Source organism: Poecile atricapillus, chromosome 4 (genome assembly GCF_030490865.1).
Source record: "Poecile atricapillus isolate bPoeAtr1 chromosome 4, bPoeAtr1.hap1, whole genome shotgun sequence".
Lineage (NCBI taxonomy): Eukaryota > Metazoa > Chordata > Aves > Passeriformes > Paridae > Poecile > Poecile atricapillus.
The window spans coordinates 28726605-28748079 of NC_081252.1; the positions used below are offsets into that span (position 1 = coordinate 28726605).

Sequence of the window (21475 nt, forward strand, 5' to 3'; positions counted from 1 at the left end):
CTGCTGTTTGTCCTGCAGCCAGTTGTCCAATTGCTTGACACATAAGGGCCAAATGAAGCATTTCTTCCAAGCAGCTTTTTTTGGTTTTGGTTTATTATTTCAGGCTCTCTCACTCTTATTGATAAGCAAATCAAAGACAGGAACCATCCAAATTATTAATATAGCTAATATGTAATTTTTTTTTGTAATTAGGAGTGGTGATGGGAATCAATGAGTTGGTGTGTATATAATATATCAGAAGGGGTCTTTCAGACTTTCCTTTAATTCTGTGCAATTCACGACTTCCTGTACAGAGGTAATTCAGTCCTTCCTTTTTCCTTAACAATCAGTTATAAACAATTCAGCAAAAGGAGCTCAGAAAGGGAAATCTCTGTTCCTACTGCTTCTTAACTGCTGAGAGCTGGTCCCCTGCAGGCGAGCTGCTGCTTGCCAGCTGTGAGTGTGAATGGCAGGGGCTTCTGGCCCTCGCTCTGACCTCAGCAGCAGCTGTCTCTGGTTCCTGCTGGGGACGGAGCTCTCCTGTTTTTACAAGGACAAGCACTCTTAGACCCCGGTGAGAACTGACTTCAATCCCCCTTTCTCAGCAAGGCAGTAGCTGTTAATCAGTACATTAGGCTTGTGAGAAGTAAACAAAACATTTGATTCTGGTTTCCTTGGCAGGCAGTGACATCTTCATTTGAAGATATTTTGCGGACAGTGAGCAACCCCTGCCTCCCAAACCCGGATGTTGCTGACATTCGGTGTAATATTGTGCGTAGGTAGAGCAGCACTCCTTTTGGGGTTAGAGCCTTTTTCCCACATCTGGTACAGCAGAGGCTGCTTTTCCCTTTCCTTTATTCTTCTCCAAATGTTTTATCATCTTTCACTCTTTAAATTTTGCATTGCTGTGCTTTCTTCCTCACATCTTAAACACTTTGCCGTAAGTGATAGGTGGGTTTGGGCACCTAAGGAGCATAAGATACAGGCAAAATAGCTGACTTGGTGGAGTCTTGACCCTAAAAGGAGTGAAGGTAATGCAGAAAGGTGAAGAAAGAAGAGTGGAAGTGAGGCAGTATATGAATACATGTGCAAATAAGTGAAACAAGGATGATTTCAGGGTCTTTTTTTTCTGCCCATAATTCTGTCATGACATTTTAAAACAAGACAATTTCCTAATCTTTGGGATTCTAGAAAAATAGCTCAAAAGTATGAATCTTAAAGGCTTCAGAATGAGAAGAAGGGTAAACAGACATTGTTAATTAGCTCAAATGTGTAGGAGCTGAGAACTTTGGAACTAATCTAATGTTTTGGGAAAGGTGCTGACACATGATTTTTCTGAAGATTGCTGTTGGCAATATTATAATGTGAAAAACTTGGAAGAGCATGGCTAGCAAATACATAATACTGTGGATAGCACTCATTAATCTAAGTACATATAGAGGCTTCATAATCTAGTACAAAATAGTTTAAAAATAGCATACATAGTAGATTAATGTGTTAACATTGTGTTAGGTATTTGTTTTCTAGTTTGTTTTTTGCTGAATATTTAGAAGAAATGTTTCGAAGATAAGCAATTGGGAAAAACCAAACAACAAATCTTTTTGAAGTAAAACATAGTTACATTCTGGAGGACCTCAACATTAATTTTGATTTCTTTTTACTAGTATCTGTATGTCTTTATGGTTTTTAAAGGTGCCTTACTCTTTTCTTGCTTAAAATACTTTCATGCAAAAGAAAAAAACCAAAAAAACAAAGAAAGCAGGCCAAGCTCCTGCTTAGGTTGTCAAGGGTCAGTTTTCATAGCTGTCTGACCTTTTTAGACTACACCAAGATAGTGTATGTGAGATGCAGGAGGGTTTTATGCCTGAAGTGATAAAACTATTTTGCACAGCTTGCCTTAATAAAGAGCAGATTGGCTAGTTACATCAGGAGGGACTCCTATTTAAAAAATCCCTATAAAATGCTCTTGTGGAGTGCAGTTGTCTTTTCTGTCCTTTTGATTATTGCCCAATATATTTCAAATCATGCATTGTAGCATTCTCTTCTCCTACTCCCTTGACTGTAGCTAAAACATCATCACATTTCATCATAAAAAACTTTATATAATATGGCCTCTGGGATTTTCTTTTCTGTCCTTACCTTTTGATTCAAAGTGTATGCTGTACATTCTCCACAGCAGTAGTTTATAGGCTTAATTTGTAATGTCTAGGAGGTTTTGTTTGTTTGTTTGTTTTCTCCCAACCCAGTGAATGCTAAGGCCATTTTTACACTATGTGCAAATGAGTAACTTTAGGAACGCTGCTTATTCTCTGAGGCTTCTCAGGAAAATGCAAGTGTTTGAAGTCTGGTCTTTGCAGATGGAGACTGATGCCTTCTGAGATGCCAAGTGCAGAGTAGCCATGTGTTCTCAGCTGTAAGGAGGCTCCAGGCAAAAAATGTTGGCCTTTATTAAGCCGTTTGTTAGTACCAAGCTTCTCAGAGGTTATTTTAAAAACAAAACTTTCCTGAAAATCTAATTGTTGGGATGAACTAAATTAATGCAGTGCTCTGATAGGAGATAGTAAATAGACATTCCAACTATGTCCAGATAACTTTATAGCAATTTTCTTCATTTAATAGAGATTGCTGATTTTGGAAATGTGTGAAGCTGCAGAGTTGGCATATGTGCCTGTTACCTCTTAAAAAAGTAAACATTACATGCCCTTTTACCAACTAGTAATGGCATGTGGGGTGTTTCCAAACCTCATAGTTCCAGAATATGTTTTGATAAACATCCAGTCAGGGTAGAAAAAAGAACAACAAAAAAACCCCCAACCACCTACATATGAACTGTGTGGATAAATGTGACTGCTGATTGCTTTTATTCATAAAAATACACTCTGGCCTTCAGGATATGTTTGCTTCTGCTTCAAACAGGCATATTATAAAACAAGCTATTCCATAAAAAGTAAGTATTAAAAAGAAAGGAAAATTAGGTTTTCTGCATTGCAACCTCATCTATAAAACAATGTTTTCACTCAATCTCTAGCTCATATTTTAATTCTCCAAGAGTGAATGGAGAGAGAATGTAAAAATGGGAGGAGGTGAGGTCTGGAGGACAGTAATAAAAGCACAGCCCTTTGGTTAGTGTTGCTGGGTGTTTTTGCAGTGTGTGTGATACAGTGGTATATTTCGTGATAGGACTAATGGATTAAAACTCTGATGCAAAAGTAAGGAAATACTTACACAATTTGAACTAGATGGTTTGGGTATTTTAAAATTTGCCCCAACTCCATTATTTCTAAAATTAAATCAGAAAAATGTTTTAAGAGGAAATTGGTATTTTCATATCCACTGTGTTATAAGAGAGATCAGAACAGCAATTTTCAAATGTAAAGAAAGAGCAAATGAGTCAATAATAACCCTAAGCTATCTGATCTTGTATCTGATTGAATAAATGTTTTAGCCTTTGTAAACAAACGCATCAGTTCAGTTGTGTTATAATAGACTTCTATTTCATTGAGAACTTAAATAAAGATAGGTTGTTGTGAGTCATCTGTGTTAATGGAGTCAGGAAGCAAGCAATTACCATAGGTGCTATTCTGCTTTACACTAGGTTTTCTCTTGAGATTGTTTGGTGAGCAAGCTTCCTGTAGTACCTTGTGATTCTTTTAATATTATAATATAAATTTGGGGAAAGATAAAAGGTTGGTAAATGTTGTCTCTTGGTGACACATATAATAAAGCATATCTTTTAGTCTTTGCAAAGGAATTTGTACCGGTTAGAGAGAAGAAGCGAGTTGCACTCTGAGGGCTCCACTCATGACCGTGTACATTAAAAAACCTACAAGAATTATTATGATCTCTCTTTATAAGTACAAAATAATTCTGTTTGGTGCTAAAAGCACTGTTTGGCTTTTTTGTTTCCATCACAGAACCTGGAGAAGGCCTGTGAGGAAGCTGAACTGTACGTATGCTGTGTACATGTGGAGTGCAGCACTGGGACAAACAGTGAAAAACCCCCACCCACACCAGCCACAAGTTGTTGTGGATGTGCCTTTTTAAAAGGTGTGAGCATTTAGTTTTCCTGGAGGTATTCACAGGTCTCTGGTCCCTCTGTTTTTGTAGCACATTGTAACTCTGTGAGATTCTCTGCAGAGCCAGAAAGCATATACTTTTCCTCCTACAAGTTCCTTTTGGCTATACCCAGGGACTGAAGTCTTGGTAAAGCAACAAGATCAAGAGAATGAAAAATAAAAAAAAAAAAAAAAAAGGTTTTCTGTAGTTTTCTCTATATAAATAAAAAGTCCAGCATAGAACTGTCGCTACTAGGATAGTTGATACTTTGTGATGCTTCAAAGTGGTTTTTTTTTTTTCTTTCTGATGATTCTTTTTCCTGGCCTTTCAAAATGTGAATTAGACTTTTACATTGCTGAAGGTAGGGACACAGAAATATCTCAACAAAATGAAAAATCTGATTAAATACCTACTTTAAAATTTAATGAAGCTGTTAAGAGTTAAATGTTTCCATTTACTGTTCAATGAGAGTGAAATTTCAAAAGTTCACCTATTGTCTAAGTTAGTTGCATTTGATTTTAAAGAGTTCTGATGGAGCAGAAAATGTAAAAGCAGTGAAACTTTTTTGATAATTTGATGGTGTTTTCTTTGTGAATTCCAGCAGATTCAGTATCCCACATTATAAGAAATACTTTAATGATCAAATTCAACAGGTTCTTTAAAATTGCTCTGTTACAGGCCAGCCTTTGAATTCTGTGTTCAGGTCAGAGCTCAAAGTCTGACCTTTACTCTTAACACACATAGTAAAGAAGTATATTCCTTGTAACTAAGAGGCAGACTTCCAGTGACAGATACTTTTTAGCCCAGTATCACTCAAATGGCCAGACTGAGTTATTTCACAACTATAAGGGAGTTGAACATAAGGAAAACAATTTATACTGAGCCTGACAAATAGAGAACCAAGGTCAGTGTCATTCTATAATCTACATTCCGTTGAGGAATTTATTAGAGACATTCTGTGGTGGTAATTGTTTTATAGCTACTCTGGAGTGAAAGTCTGCTTTATTCCCAAAGCTGAAACCATAGGGATGTAACTTTTTGCTTTTAAATGGACGGATTTATATAAATGAGGAGGTATTCAGGTCCCAATACAGGGTGTGGTCTGACTTCTCTCTCAACAACCTCACTTGCTGGGTCCCCTACTTTGAGTTATGCCCAAATGAACAAGCCATAGACACGCTATTTGCTGTATTGAATTCAAGTAGTGCTCAAAAAATAGAATCATCCTTTTTGCCCACTCAAAGTTGCCTCCCTCCACTATTATAAAAGACAGAGGAGAAAATGAGACGCATTTGCCTCTTGCAAATGCCTCTTTGCTTTTTGATGTGATGTGTATTTCAAACTGTGATTCCACTGTATCTTTGCCAGGGCATACTTGGAGATGACTGGCTGGCCCATCTCTTGATACATCCACTCTCTCCTCTGGTGTGATCATGCAACAAGTAGGAAACAGATATTGCTGAAAGCAAACAGGTTGCTGCTTGGGAGGGAGGGGAAAGGAGAAAGGGCAGTGCAGTGAAAGGGGACAGCTGGAAGGTGGTCCCAGGCTGGAGAAACAGAGGGCAGGTCTTCACCTTTCAGCACTGGCCCACACAGATTTAATAAAAGCAGCTGAAGTTGGAGAGGAGCATTGTTCAAGTACCAACGTGACCAATGGACCTCAGCAAAGTTACTGTCTTTCCAAACTGTATTTATTGCAAGATTTGGCAGAGTTAGTTGGAAGAATGTGGTATTATTTTTGGCTGTTGAGAATATTTCTTCATTAAGTATGTGTCAGCTGACCTAGATTCCTTACATCTTTTTGAATTCTGCTTTTCCTAGTACTTGCACAGGAACCACTGTACTGTTGGATTAATGTAACTAATACGCTCTATAAATGTAAAAAAACCAGTCCATAACACAAAAGTACAACAACTCATGCAACAAAGAAGCAAATATCACCCTCTACCTGCCAACAGGTGTCAAAAAGAATATAGCAGAAGATATTATGGGTGTTAGAAAATAATTAAAATGTCCTGAATTATCATAAGGTACTACCATTAAAAAAACCTGTTGGTTAGTATGAAACAGTAAAACTGTATCTGTTGTTTTGTAGTTACTGAGCCTTTTTTGCTGTACTTAATATAGCAATGAATACACTTCCCCTGAATTTCCATGGAAAGTAGAATCATGTTACAATTTGAATTAGTTAACTGTGGCTTATGGAAAGTAGAAAAGATACTTGTGCTAAAACAATAGAAGCATGCAATTCTGCTGTATGTAACAGGAGAATGCACGTACTGTGTGTTAGATGTACGTGTTGGTGGCTGCGTGTTCAGATGTACTGATAGGACTTGAAAGTTGAATAGAGTTAAATTCTTTGAGGTGATACATGGGGTTTTGGTTTTTAAAGTGTGCTTTAGTGACTTTTCAAGTTTAACTTGAGAAATATGGAAGGATTATTTGGGGACTAAAGGATTATATGAACTTGAATGCTGACCAAGGTAATACAAAAATAAAAGGGGCTTTGCCTCTGAAAAGTTAATATTTATTTGTGCCAAAGTGCAAGACCTCTGAATGCCACAGAAACTTTAAAGTTCTGCTTGATATGGGCTGCATTGACAGTAATATTGGATGTGTGAAGCCAAATAAAATATTTTTGTTGTTTCAATTTGTTGAAAATTAATTTTTCTGGGACTGTATGGCAATCTGTTAGTTGGGTTCTCATGAAGAGAGGAAATCATTTTATGAGGGTCTTTCAGTGTATTGTATAAAAATGTCAAGTTCTTCAAGGTTTTGCCTTGCAGGGCTAAATTTCAACCTACTTTTTTTCTTACTGTTCTTGAAGGCAGCAATTAACATTGTTTTCTATCACAGAGCTTGTGAGCTGTAGTATTTTTAGATGCAGAAGTTTTAGTTTAATTTATTGCCTGTTTACTGTAATGAAGGACTAGTTAGCCATGCTAACTAACATTCTCTGTAGGCCACATCATAGCTTGCTGTGTTTCTCTAATTCTGGCTACCAAGCTCAAAATACAGAGGTAGAGCAGGCAAAAGACCTATTGATTCAACTTTGATTTTATCCATCTTTCAAGGTAGTATTTGCTACATATTGCCTGCACAGTAATGGAGGATGAACCTTGTTGGCTGGTGACCATGAACAGTTAATTGCTAGAGTTTTTGAAGACTGCAGACAAATTCTTAAAAAATTATTTTTCTTATTGATTTAATGCTCATGAGGTTGACTAACTGAGTACTAAGTAGCGGATCTGTTTTTGCTGATGAAACTTGTTACTATTTTACTTTTTGATTTTTAAGGATACTAAAATCTATTCACTAATTTTGTGCAAATTGATGGTGTTTTCAGGAGTTGTACTTAATACTAAAGAGTTGTTTCAGTACTTTTTTCTTACTGTGAAGATGAGCTGCCAATATCTATGTAAAACTCTGCTTTCTGAACAAGCAAAAGGAGTCTTTAATAGGTCTGTCAGCACTTAGCCCCACTGAGACAAAACACAACCTTACAAATATGTAAGTGCTGACTCAACAAATTCATGATATCTGAAGCTACTCCGTGTTGGACTTTACCAAGCGCATTTGAAAGAAATTAACAGTTTTTCCAGTTCTGGTTGTTACATATATGATAGAAAGCCAGTCTTTGCTATGTAGAAATAGTCACTTTGAGAAGTACCTCCTTGCACTAGCAGTCATTTAAATAAATAGGGCGGATTAGTATGAAAACTAAAAATTTACAGTAGAAAGAGTACAAGGTTTAAAACAAAAATGCTTAAGGATAGTGTATATAGATACAGTAAATGAGGATTTATTTTGGCAACCTTACTGTGAATGTGTTTGGACTCTCTCTGGGCATGAATGACAGGATTGGAGGGGAATTAGGCCAGAGTTTACATGAGTTTGACTGCTTTACATTAAGTTTATATGAGTTTGTTCCTAAGGATACATTAACAGCAACAACTAGAAAGTTATTTTTGGAGAAGGTTCTACCAAATATTTAATATGTTAAATATGAATTTAGCTTGAAGTGGATTAAGATGCCCAAGTGTTTCAGTAATTTCTAATCTCAGCTATAAATTTCATTTGCAGTGCTTTGCAGTTACCCATATAAAATTGTCAGGGTTGATAACTGCTGATCACTACTTAGGCATTTTCTCTGTCATCCCCAGGAAAGATGTCTAGAGACCGGGCTCTCAGGAAGCAGCAGCAGCTGAATAATTTGGTAGCAGCAGTGACAAAGCTCGCGAAACCTGGAGATTGGATTGTGGATTTTTGCAGTGGAGGGGTAATGTATATTTTTGTTTGTGGTTCAATTTCTTTCAGCTTTCATCTTCACAGTTCTAGGTGGTTGCTGCCACAAAGCAAAACGGAAGTGCAAATGCTGAAATTTCAGCTGCTTCCAAAGGTTCTTTCATTGATATGGGGATGCCCATCAACATTATGAGTGAAAAACAGGGAACACTGAAAAGTGACTGAAATTTTGCTTTTTGTTTTCACAGGGCCATGTTGGAATTGTTCTTGCTTATATGATGCCATCATGTCAGGTAAATTCTCAATAAAAAGATGTCTGGTAATCGTCTTAAAAAGATGTGTATGTAGGGAAGACACACAGAAGTCACAGTTGTCTCAGCAGAGGATTTAGGTTAAAAACATGCAAATTTTTTAGCATAATCCCCAAATGTGTGTGGTGCTTTCCAGAAAAGACAAAAGTTGTATGAAAATATAAAATATTTTCAAGCTGATTAATACTGGCAGGTATTAAATGCCTTCGATTGTTCCTGGGTATCCTGCTAACCATCTTGTAGATCTCAGACTCTGCCACTAGTGATTCAGAGGTTTTCTCAACAAACTACAAAGTTTTCTGCTTGGTAATGATGTACTTTGATTTCTCAGTATTATTTTGCCTTACTTTGTCTTATGTGTGAAATCTAGGTGGTACTTATAGAAAATAAGGAGTTGTCTCTGATCCGTGCTAAAGACAGAAGTGATGAACTAGGTTTAAACAACATTTGGTTCATTCAATCAAATTTGGACTATTTTAATGGGACTTTTAACATTGGGGTAAGTGATTATAACTTTTCCACTTCATAACTTCAGTGTCTGATTAGTTATTCTTAAAGCAACTGATAGATGTAAGAGGATAAAATCCTGTATGTCTTTACAGAGTCTGAAAGTAAATGAGATTAATGTCCTGTCTAGAATTTTTCAGCCCTAGTGAAGAATAGGTCATAAATAGTATTTTGTAGCTCTGTAAATATTCCTGTCATCTAGTTTTTTATGCTGTTAATAGAATATGAACCTCTGTGGCAAGGTACAAGCTTTCTATGCAAGATTGACTCTTCTTTAAATCATCTATCTAGAAGCCTGTTTTGACTGTAGCTGAGAGTGGGTCATGCTGAAGTTTTTTGGTACATGAATGGTACTGTTTAACTGTTTGGTTGGTTTATTTAAGAAAGGAAAAGAAATTTAGTGCAGGAGAAAGGGGAGAGAATAAATGTTTTTAGCCCAGTCCTTCCAAATGTAAATTTCCAGTTCTCAAGCTTTATTTTCAGTGTTACATTGTCATATAAATCTCAGTGGGTGAACTAGAGAGCTATTTCAAAATATCAGGATCTCATGAATAATACTCTGAATTGTGTGTGTGAAATGTTTAATAGTTGTTTTATGAAAAGAGTCTCCAATTTTGAGGTCATTAGAATTCCTGTCTTAATTTCTGGGGCCTATTTTAAGGATTAATACAATGTTAACCCTGTGGAGCTTTTATTTAATAAAAAAGTATTCTCTTTTCAAGTTCTGTTACAAGGGAGATCTCAAAGTATATGTCAGAAGAGTTCACTTGGAAATTCTTCTTTTCCAGACATTCATTTCCAAATATCTGAATTAGTCTTCACATTTTATTTTGTTTCAGACAGTGAATTCAATATATAGGGTATCCTCAGGAAGCTTTGTTTGTAATTTTATTTGGGATTTTTTCCTTAACTAAATGGGTTCTCAGAAAGCCAAAGAAGAAATCAGCTGGTGTAACAGGTCGTACAGGCTCAGCAAAGTTATTGGTTTGTCTGCTGCTGTTTTAAGGCCTCTTTTTCTGCAAGCAAAGCAGAGAGCTGTTTTCTACTTGGATAGATGAGGAAGTAACTATCATTACATTCCATGATAATCTGATAGCTGTGATATTAAGAATCTATTTCTGATGTTAAACTAATTTCATTTTTTAATTTTAATTTTTGTTCTAAAATTCATATGAGCAGAATAATTCGTTGTGAAATTATTTTCTTGTTAATTTTTTTAATGTTGTGCCTGAGACTAGAATATTTGTTTCCATCTGCATGCAATTACAGTTCAGTTGATGATTAATGGTCTCCTTGACTGAGCTTACAGCAAGCAGACTGGAAACAAAAAAGACTTTGTTTTAATCTGTATCTGAGAGCAAAGTTTTTATCTTCCAGTTGCTCTACCTTGAAAAACAGCTTTGAACCCTGAAATCTGAGCTGCGCTGTCTTAAGCCCCTTCTCTAAATGTATGGTGAACAAAAAGCAAAGCAAACAATGTAGTTTTATAAAACCACATGGCTGCACAAAATCAAAAATGTGCCTCAAAAATGTCCTTGTTTGAGTATGCACCAGGCCTACTCTTTGAGGCACTCTTTGAGGTACTGGGAGGAGGCAGAATACCCCATTTCAGTGGTGCATTTGGCATCCCAGGTATAGACAGGAGAGAACTGCCTGCATTCCCTTGCAATATATTGAGTACTGCAGTAACTTGCTTTTCTATAGGAGAGCAGGAAGAATTTGGGTGCAACCTGTGTGTTGCCCAAACACATCAGTGTTCACAGGTAGTTGTGATCAAATGTTAGTTTAGTTTTAGTTGAAGAGCCCCTCACTAAGAAAAAAATATACAAGAATAAGGAGAGGAAAAAAAAATTAAAGGAGTGCAAGTTGCATTAGATGCCTTCCCCAGCTCCAGTGTTTGTTTCCTATAGGTTTTGCTAAATACTTGAAAATCAAATTACCTAAATGTATGCATAATTTTTTCCTTTAAATGTGACCCTCAGGTAAATCTGTTTCTTCTCCTACTGCTTAGTTAAAATCCAGTTTTGACATAGTTCTTTGTATTTCTAAGTCCTTTTTGCTTGACAAAAACTTTTGACAAATCACTGCAGTTTTTCTGTTACTATGTATTCCAGCACTATTTTTCTGGAGATTTGTTTTAAATTTATTTGATGTCACAATTAAGTGCACCTACCTTTTGACTGTTTTTGGTGAGTGAACCTTCTTCAGTGTTGATTCTTTGTTAAATGAATAAACCCTAAATTTTCCTTAACATGGATATGAAGGAGAGGAATGAAAAACCGTAGAATTAAGGACCAGGCCTTTGGTATAACAGTGTTAGTTGCAAAATCTTCCTCATGCATTAATTAGCTCAGTAAACCAAAGAAATCCTGGATTGTATTTAGAATGTTTCAATGATGAATTTTCATGTTTCCTTGGTTGTTTTTCCTGCTGTAGGTGGCCCTGCACGCCTGCGGGGTGGCCACAGACATGGTGATTGAGCACTGCCTCAGGGCACGGGCAGCCTTTGTCATCTCCCCCTGCTGCTACGGCTTCATTCAAAATACAGTCAAATTCAAATATCCACGAAGGTAAACTAAAGCTTGCAAGATAAACCCTAAAATATCAATTTAAGTGAGGGAATAAAATCCTGAAAGAGTATAGAATTAATCGTTTGAGGGTCACTGTGAGTGACTAGGCTAAACTGATTCACACTGACAATGAAACTGTTTCCTCCTGTTTGTCAGCCTATCCTCACAGGCAGATTGGTAATTCCTGGATTATTTTTTTCTGGATTTATCTTTACATGGTTCAGAAGACTTTATACAATCAACATAGTAGATACAGTATCTAATATGCAGACATTCTACCTTAAAATCACAAAGTTAATAGCAAATTTGTGAAAATTACTCTGTGAAGGGGAATTGACATTTTACTGTTGGAGGAAGATGTAAGCAGTCAGTGTAAAGAAATGGGTCTGCTTTATACCGCAGTTAACTGCTTGTAGAACTCCTTTGATTTATTCCCAAGCAGATAAGCTCTCCTGTATTTCAGTTCATATTTTTAATACTTTTTCAGTGGATTGTGTACATATTTTGTCTTCAGATCTGCCTTGTGGGAGATACTAATATATCTTATGCTTAAGAATTTTAATGCCTTTGATATAAATAAAATGTAAAAGATATGTGTAAAGTGGCAGAAGATAAGAGGTTAAACCTCCTTCTGGGTTAGAACTAGGTGGAGGAAAAGGGTTGTGTTTTGGTTGGCTTTTTGTTTTTATTCATAAAACTGAGCTTTGCATTTTGGATGTCCAAGATGAATTAGATTTAATTCTGTTAGGAATTGCATCAATAACTTAAGTATATATTTGATAAAATAAGAAACTGAAACATGCAGTCTTAAAAGGAATCAACAAATCTATAAAGATATTATGCATTCATATGAAATATTTTTCATACTTTTCTATAATATCAAATATCTGGCACCGAAGTGCATAGTAAGTAATTATTTATAATTTGTCAGTTTGATAACCTTTGCATTTAATTATTCTTTCTTACTCAATTTGATATTTCCATCTGTTCATGTGTGTCCTTTTTGTTTTCTCTTGTGACACATTAAAACAAGTCTTATGAAGAGACAATAAAATTCCAAGCCTTCTAAAATTAACAGGCATGTAATTTTTCTCAATAGATTTGCTTTAAACTTGGCTGTTTAATATTTGAGTTTTGGCCAGCTACATTTTTAGACCACAAAGACTGGAAATGATCACTTAGAAAACTTTTGTTGCTGTAGATGCTGCAAGAATGTTTGTGTTTGCTAAAATTTTGAATCTCATAAGTCTGCAAAAAAGCTGTCAACCTGAACTTGAGCTACATTTTAGGGTTTGCTTTTTCTTTTTTTTCTTACGTTATATGATTATAAAACATGATAGCCTGGCCATATCCCCATAGTGGCTGTGTTTTATACTCAGCTTCATTGAGACTCTTTAGCTTTGTGATACAAACAAAATATATGTGTGTATTATTAAATATATATAAAGTGTTTGTGTGAAGGTGAGAAAACCAGTAAGTATGTCTTAGCATTTCTAATGATTGAAAGAGAGAATTTTTATTAATACTAGGAAAAAACCCACCACTAAATACACTTTTCTAGTGAACTGGAACTGTAATGGGTTTTGGTATTTTTTAATGCCTCTCTGTAAGATGCAGATATTGCTGTTTTCTTTAAAATGTGTTCAAGTATGTAATGATTCCTTCTATTTTCCACCTTTGCTGTTTTTAGATGTTAATTGAATTATCTATTTTTTGTTTCAGTCATCAGTTCAAAGAAATTTTGTCCTACAAGGTATGTAAAAGGGGAGATGAACAGAGGGAAGGTGTTTATGTGCAGTTTCCTGCATTTCACTGGGTCTTCTTATCACATGAAATATAGGTGGTTATCTTCTAATTGTGAGAGGGGCATGTTTTATGTGAAATGTTCATTATTGGTGCAGGTGTCATTGTGTTTTCTCTCCACTATCAATTTTAAGGGCCTTTTTCTTCAATAAAATTAAATTGTTTCTCTGCAAAAAAAGCCAGCATTTTTTGTCATAATGTCATAAGTGAGCCATTCCTCAGGTACCTCAACATGAATCAGTTAAAAATTACAGGATACCAATGTTTAGCTGTTAAATACAACTGTTGTAATAAACATTAGATTCCTCCTTCTAATTTATGTCTAAAACATTGGACATAATAAGTAGGAAGAGCTTAAACAGATCAGCAAGATTTTGATACAGTATTTATATTTTATACAATTTTAAAAATGTTGTTCAAAATTATTTTTAAAATATTAGAGTGTGTTTTGACCATGAGCAGCTGGGGTCTGTAGAGATAATCTGAGAGTAATGTGGGAGAAATTATTATTGAAACATACAGATCTGACAGTGAAGTGTAACAGGAGTGTGGGAAAGGACAAGAGCAGAAAGGTGGACAGCAGAAAACTGGTACTGATCTGTTAAGTTTTGTCTTGTGAGTTTAAATTAGTGGTGAGCAACCCAAAATTTGAAGGTCAGAGGCACTTAATGTGGCATGGAAAGAACATGTTTCCTTTTGAGAGAAGCAGGGTTATACAGAAACTTTACTAAATTTACAGCTCAAATCCTGGACAGAACTCTTGGCTTTTACAACATAGAAGTGATTTTGGGAGGTGCAGAAAAATTCTTTGTAACAAAAGTATGGAAATGAAGGAGAGTATTTCTAATATCCAAATGCTTTTGGGGACAGTGGGCAGTGCAAAGATAATGTATGTGGCAGGAAAATAGAGATTATCCTTTTTAATGCCTAAATTAGAGGGAGTTTTAAAAATTCAGAAAATCTCCAGCCATCTTATAAGGGAAGTTCAGTTATCAGGTAATAAATGCCCAATGATTGAGATGTCAAAAGCCACATGATTGATTTGGAGCTGCTATTATTTTTTCTCACTATTAATGTTCCTTTCAGTGTCTCTAAGACATAACCTCAAAGAACTCAGGTTTCAGTTCAGGAAGAAATTATTTACTAGCATTATTAAACCTGCTGACAGTACAGAGAGATGGTGTCAATTATAAAGTCAAGGATGCCTAGTTTAGGATAGTGTATAATCTCATTGCAGCTCAGTGAATTTTTTCTTACTCTGTTAATCCATGGAGATTCAAATCACAGGGTTTGTCAATACTATAGAAGCTCCAGAATTTTATCATTTGAGTTGCAGAAGGGCACAGGAGTCAAAGACAGGGCTAAAAAATACTTCTCTCTAAGAAACATAAGAGTCTATACAATTGGTCTAGGCTGGTTGGTGCCTGAGATAATCCTAGTTATAAATAACTTTTGTTATGCAGCTAGCTATATATGTTTTTATATTTCATATTAATAAATTCTTACAGGTTATTGGCCAGCAGCCAAAGTTGCCATGTGTTAGCCAGACATTGTCTGTGTCACCCACTCCAGTTCCCATTTTAAATTAATTTCTCTTATCTTTCATTTTAGTGAGATCTAAAAAGACATCCAGAAGTCTGGCATTTCCAAAACTTTTTTGATGAGAACATTATGCTGTAATTCAGTAGTTTATAGTTGCAAGGAATAAGGTTATGATAGATGTAGATTTCTACTATGATACATTTTGAGACTCTGTCAAGACACAAGAATTGGAAAGTAGAACTGTATAAATTTGCAAATACAGCTTTGGAAATTTAATAGGAATTGAGCATGTGGGTGTTCTAGTAAACAAGTTAACTGTTTATGCACCCTTTGGGAAGTTTATAATCATTATTTTAGAAATGCTTTTCTTATTTCAGCCAACAGGGAATATGACAGTTTAATCACTGTGTCAAGGGGAAACAATGTAGTCATAACAGGCTCTAGTTTATATTTTTGGATCACTCTGTAAGAAGCTAAGGACTGGAGTCAGTCCAGATTTTCAGGTTAACTTTGGCTCTGGTCTGGTCCAAAGAGCTGGGAATTTGCTGTTGCAAAGAGCCAAGTTCTATTGGGTGCCTGAAGGCTAATGAAGAGTTGTGTGCTAACCTGAATCTTCTCCCTCTCCACTAAATCCCTCTTTTTCTTCTCAAGCTGCCTGTCACTGCTGCTTCTCTCCTAACAGTGGCCACATTGCCCATGGCACCTCTTCTCCCTCTTCAGTAGTCACGTCTGGGTTTAATACTTTTAACTCTACATTCTTTTAATTCTACATCTTATTCTACAAGAATAGCCACATTTGAACTGAACTGACTGGGTGTAACATGTTTAAGGCCTAAATGTGTTATGACAAGTTCTTTACTTCTGTATTTTTTATGAAGCTGTGAGCTGGAAACCTTCATATAGATGAGCTGTACTAGGGAACAAATATCATTGCATCAAGATATTGCAAATATATTTAAATGAATAATATTTGTGTATCAAGCAGTGATAATATTTTATTTTATAATACATGGGAAAATTTTTGCAGTCAGGTGTCTATTTATGAATTGGATGGCGTGTACTAGGGGAATTACCATCTTGATTTAATATGAATTTTTTTGTGGAGTGAAGACTTGGATGTTTATGGCCCTCCAAAAAAAGCTGGAGTAAGTATCCTTACTTCAGAATACTGAAAGAACCTGAAGTATCCTTTGGTGAAGTTGTTCTCTCCACCTGTTACAAGAATCAAATCTTTAAAATCATAATTTTATATCAGGCAAGAATAATAAAAAAAATCTTTTTGATGCAAGGCACATGTCCTTGTTTCAGAACTATAGCTCTGGAAGCTTTGCTTAGGAGAGCACTTTGTGTTGTTCCCCCTTTCTGTTTTCTCCCCATGACACTGTGGGAGACTTGGAATGTTATGTGATTCTAAGATGGTTCTGATTTACTCTGCCCTGTACTGAGTATTGCAGCTGTCCCACAAAGCAGCTGTCATCAGAGCAGTAATTCTGCTGCCACACCTGCAAAGCTCCTGCTCTCACCACCTGGCTAACCTGCTTTCCTTGGCTTGGCTGGTCTTTGAGGAGCCATTGTGCTGGCAAGGGTGGTGGGCATTGAAGGCAAGTGAGGATGCAGCTCTGCTGCTGCTCTAAACAGCACCCTCCTCTCCACCAAATCCCTGGGCAGGGAAAAATTCTTCTGTAGAAGTCTCTGCAGAAAATTTTAATGGAAAAGGGGTAGTTTGAAAGTAAATTGTGCTCCTTTTGACGGAGGAAACTTTCCTGTTCACAACCAGGTAGTTTTTGCCTTCCAAATGGATCTAAATGGATTTGGTAGGGCAGAGGAAGTTGCACCCACAAGCCTATCCTGGGATTCAAAATTGCTGCTTGGGAGAAATGTTCAAATCAGCTGTTGAAAGAATTTTGTCTTGGCTGCTTATTGATGCAGGGAAGCTGCCCTATTACGACTGTGCTAAAAGATGGCTGTGTTGCTCATCAGTTATTGAAGAAGAAATTAGTCTGCAGAATGTCTTTGAAGAATGCTGTCTTGTATACATTGCATCCCATTCAACTGCTGCAAAGAATTAGGAAATCCAGCAAGAAACAAATACACATGAGGAGAAATGAGGCAGTGATTACAAGCACTTGATTTACCACATGTATTTGCAGTGTAAAGCTGGGCTTTCCACACAGGTGGATTTTTTTAGAAATACTGTCTTCAATGTGATAGCATTTCTAATACTTTTAAGCATTTAATCAGATTTTTCTTGATTAATTTTTTTGGTCTTTTTTATAGGAGCACATGATTCTTTGCAGATTTGCAGATCAGACAGCTGTTCAGCTTCCACCTGAACGCAGGCTAATTGGTACGAATTTCTGCAGCTCTTGTGTAAACCATCCCTGTAATGGTTTTACCTTGATCCATGAAGAAAGAAGTAGGACATTTATGAATGGGCCATTAAGTAGATGTCTTCAGATAACAGTTGAAAAATTTAAGTTTTGTCACATTTCACTTCTTGCTGTTCTCTTCTTGCTGTAGAAATGTTTTTATTCTTCCAAAATCATCAATATTAAAGAGAGAGTTTGCATTTTACTGTCTGGTATTACTGTTCTGATGGAAGCTGTAAACTAGCTTCCAGGTCAGAAAAGACAGAATGGGCTAGGAGTTCTAAGGACATAACTCTGCTTTTCTGGCTTAGAAGAAACATTTATGAAGTATATTAAAGCAGTACTAGCTAATAAGCATGATGTTTTTAAAAAGCTTAATTTGAAGAATTGAAAGTGTTTCTTATACTTGCTGCACAAAAAGAAAATAATAGAGATCCTGTATAAAGGCTGACAATAAATTTGTCAGTTTCTTTTGTCATCATCACAATATTTGAAAAAAAAATATTTAAAAGGTCAGTATTCACTCACTAGTGTTGGACCCAATGCTGTGGACTGAAAATTGAAATAGGACCCAAAATTTTTTTTTGTTCTCATTGTCTGAAACTGCAGGGATTTATTTCCAAAAATGTAACTTTTAAGTGTTTTGCCCTGAGAGTGTGTACACCTGTAATAATAATATTGGAGAGAGTGGCCATTTTGTTCAACCAGCCACAGAAGGTGATTTTCTGTGAAACCACAAATATGGGAGGATAGGGCTACAAAAGGTAATTTGCAGAGTTCTGTCCTAGTTGGTTATATAAACTGATAATTTCTCCCTGCAACATAGAAATCCATACAGGACTGAGTTGGAAAGATCTTTTCAGGTCCTCCCTTATTATCGTATCTTTAAATTGTCTCCAACCCAATTACTACCCATCTCAAATCTCAAGCCACCAACAGAACTGAGTCCAAATGTCATAATGTTGGTGAATTCAAAGTAGTGAAATTCTCTTTTTACTATGGAATCCAGTTGAGAAGGAGGAAATCGTTCTGGCTATGGGCTCACTGTGGTCGGACAGAGTAGATTGGACTGAACCTTGCATTAAATTGTGATGTGCATCAGCTGCTCTGAAATACAAGGATGCTGCAGGGTGTGTTGGTGCCACCTGCCCAAAACTTCTACAGGCACCTGACCAGGTGTCATGAATTATACAGGCACAAAAGCTCTTTATATGTTCAGGGAAGAGAGGTAAGCTGTTCCAGAGAGTAGTTTGGAATACCAGACTCCAGTTCCAAAGGTAAACAGGATGTGGTCCTGTCTCTTCATCTCGCACCCCAAACACATTTAACTATACAATTCTGTCAAGGAGCAAAGGAAGAGGTAGGATCATTGTGTTTGAGCATTGTGCCCTGTTGACTTGAGACTGTAACTATTAGTGACAAGACATTTCAAAGTAGCATTAGATTTTTGTTGCAACAGAGTTTCCAGCTGCCAAAAATACAATCTGACAAGTCAATTTGGTATTTCAGAGCATAATAATCAATTATAATGAGTAAATACGTAAAGACAAATGGTCCCATCATCTTGTCATGGCTGTGTCATCATAAAAAACTTCTAAGCAGAAAAAAACCTTCTATCCTTCCTGGTTTTTTTTCAGCAGGCAAATCTGAAATAAGCTTATTTTGCATTATCAATTTAGTATGTTTGTTTATAAATAGTTAAAATATGTCTCAAATCAGTTGCGCTTTATCACTTTTTTGGTATTTTAGTCTATTATTTATGTTCAATAATCAGAGATTTTCAGATTTTAGGTGAAAGTACCGGAGGAAAACAGTTATGATTATAAAGGGAGTGAGATTTCAGAGAGCTAAGAGGCATATTTCTTCTTCCCATTTACATTAAAGCATGTTTTTTTCTGGAAGTTTTGAGAATACTTTTAAATAGTTGTGCCTTTCTCCATATACAAAGAGTTAATAACCTCCTCAAGGTCTTTGCTAAATGAGGGTTACAAGTCACAGATGTGATTTGGAACATAACCAGATTAGAATGTTTTTTAAAATAAGTTTGGAACTTATTTTTCAGATGGCTTACTGATGTGTTTTCTTAACATTGAATATTTGCATGCACGTTTCTGATAAAGTTTCTACATTTTGAGTTTCTGTGCTCTCCCTTGCTCTAATTTTAGGAAAGCAGTGTATGGGACTTGTGGATCTGGATCGGGCATGGGCTGCAGAAGAGCATAACTACTCTGTCCAAGTTATATCTATGGAGCCAGAGAGTTGTTCTCCAAAGAACAATATGTTTGTTGGCATCCCTGCTTAGAGTGTGAAACTTGCATTTGATTTGAAGCTGAACATCAATCTTCAGTGCATAATGACATCCAGCAGATAGAGGCAGCGCTGGAACCAGATATCCTGCATCTTGAATGCATTGCCTTTAGAAGGGGAAGCAGCCCCCAAAGTCCTAAAAAGCAAACTGCATGCAGAGCATCACAAATCAACTTGTAATATGTCGTTAAGCAACTTTTGGTTCTCATACTGAGAAGTTTCTGGATCTAATGACTGTGCATGGAATTATATCCATCTGTAAAAGTTCAGAAAAAGCTGGCTTTGTTCAAGGAAAGGTGATTTCCTTTTCAGTAAAGCTGTGTCTTGGCTGCTTGGAAATTGCATTCGTGGTCAAAACAGAATTTGTGTTCATAAGCAGAGCAGTTATCAGCCAGCAGTGCTGATCAGCAGAAGAACAGAGAAGATCAAATTCACTGTGTTACTGAAGATGGCTGTGCAACAGGAGTTAGCCTGACTTTGCCAAAGAATTGCATACTACTGTAGGAAGATTATTTTTAATAAAAGTTTATCAGAATACTTTGGGCCTCAATCTGCTTATTAAAAATGTATTCTAACCTGCTGATCATTTTTTTTTAAAAGACTTTAGAATTACCTTTAAATATTATGCAAGGATTCTGTAACCAGGCATTTGACATTGGGTTTAAAGAAACCCAACTGCTCATTATGCGTTGACCAGAAAGTGTGAGGTAGACATGATGTTAGTGAATGGATACTTCACTGTTGCATTGATAAGAGAAGTGTGTTGATTGCCATTCATAAGAAACTTGCTGTCAGAAGAAATATTTAAGAACAGTTCATGTGTCTACATACATCATCTTCATTGATTTTCTATTCAGTTTAAAATTTCACCAAAGTTGCAGTGTGGAACCATTTGAAAATATAATCGTGGTTATGCCACTTTAAAATGAAAATAAGCATTCTCCTGTGCTCCATTTCCCCTCTAATTTTAAACCACCTGTTCACACAAACACAATGGAAGATAGCTCCTAATGAGATATTTACTGCATCTTTAGGGGTTACACACATCTGTGAATTCTGCCATGTTTCTGTTTAAATAATCTGAAGTTTGAAAACTTGTGAACATAGCTTCAGGACATGGCAAACTGGATTGCAAGCAATAGGTATTGGAGCAAAAAAAGGATCCAAAAATATTTTATTATTCATGAAACTTAGATATCTAAAATATCTAAATACTTGAGGCTTTTTTAATGTGAACAAATGGAACACTACCCACTTACTTAATATGCACAAAAGTGAGCAAGTAAGAGTGAATTCTTACCTTTAGCCTGAGTTTTCCCACAGATAATGATGGAATACTTTTTCTGCAACTATTTGTGTTTACAGGAGTAATTGGAGTTTTGAAGAATGTGTGGCAACTACAAAGGACATGGTGATGCCAGTTGTCTCCAGAGTTTTCTACAGTAGTTGCCCAATGGGAATTCAGTTTCTAAATTAGTGGTAGGTCAATCTGAACATTAATCATGTTAAATTACTTTTCTGGAGTGAGAAAATGTCTCTTTATGACTTTTTTGTGCTGAAGGAAGAACTCATCAAGGTGAGGTACCTGTTGGAAACTGTGATGCTGTTTACAGTAAGCATTTTCACAGTGCTCTGCTCCAGGCAGTGGATAATAATATGAATGTTTTAATTGTGGTGGTGGTGAACATTTGGCATGGTCTGATACTATGCAATAATACAAAGCTTTCAGTAGAGCAAAATTCTGTGCTTTTACATGCTTCTCATTTCCTACAATATCTGTATCAAT

The 21475-nt window shown here is 36.2% G+C and overlaps 1 protein-coding gene across 4 annotated transcripts in view; it reads left to right on the forward strand.

Annotated features, from left to right (window-relative positions):
* Window positions 1–20226, forward strand: part of GSTCD (glutathione S-transferase C-terminal domain containing) — a 46192-nt gene extending 25966 nt beyond the window's left edge. For 3 of the 4 annotated variants that reach the window (XM_058838620.1, XM_058838618.1, XM_058838621.1), the window contains exons 6-12: window positions 8199–8314; window positions 8529–8573; window positions 8962–9090; window positions 11535–11668; window positions 13391–13421; window positions 17291–17360; window positions 19548–20226. In XM_058838620.1, the coding sequence (XP_058694603.1) occupies window positions 8199–8314; window positions 8529–8573; window positions 8962–9090; window positions 11535–11668; window positions 13391–13421; window positions 17291–17360; window positions 19548–19684 (662 nt within the window). In that variant the 3' untranslated portion in view covers window positions 19685–20226. The remainder of the gene's footprint in view (window positions 1–8198; window positions 8315–8528; window positions 8574–8961; window positions 9091–11534; window positions 11669–13390; window positions 13422–17290; window positions 17361–19547) is intronic. The other variant, XM_058838619.1, reaches the window with a different exon arrangement.
* Window positions 20227–21475: the final 1249 nt, after the last annotated feature.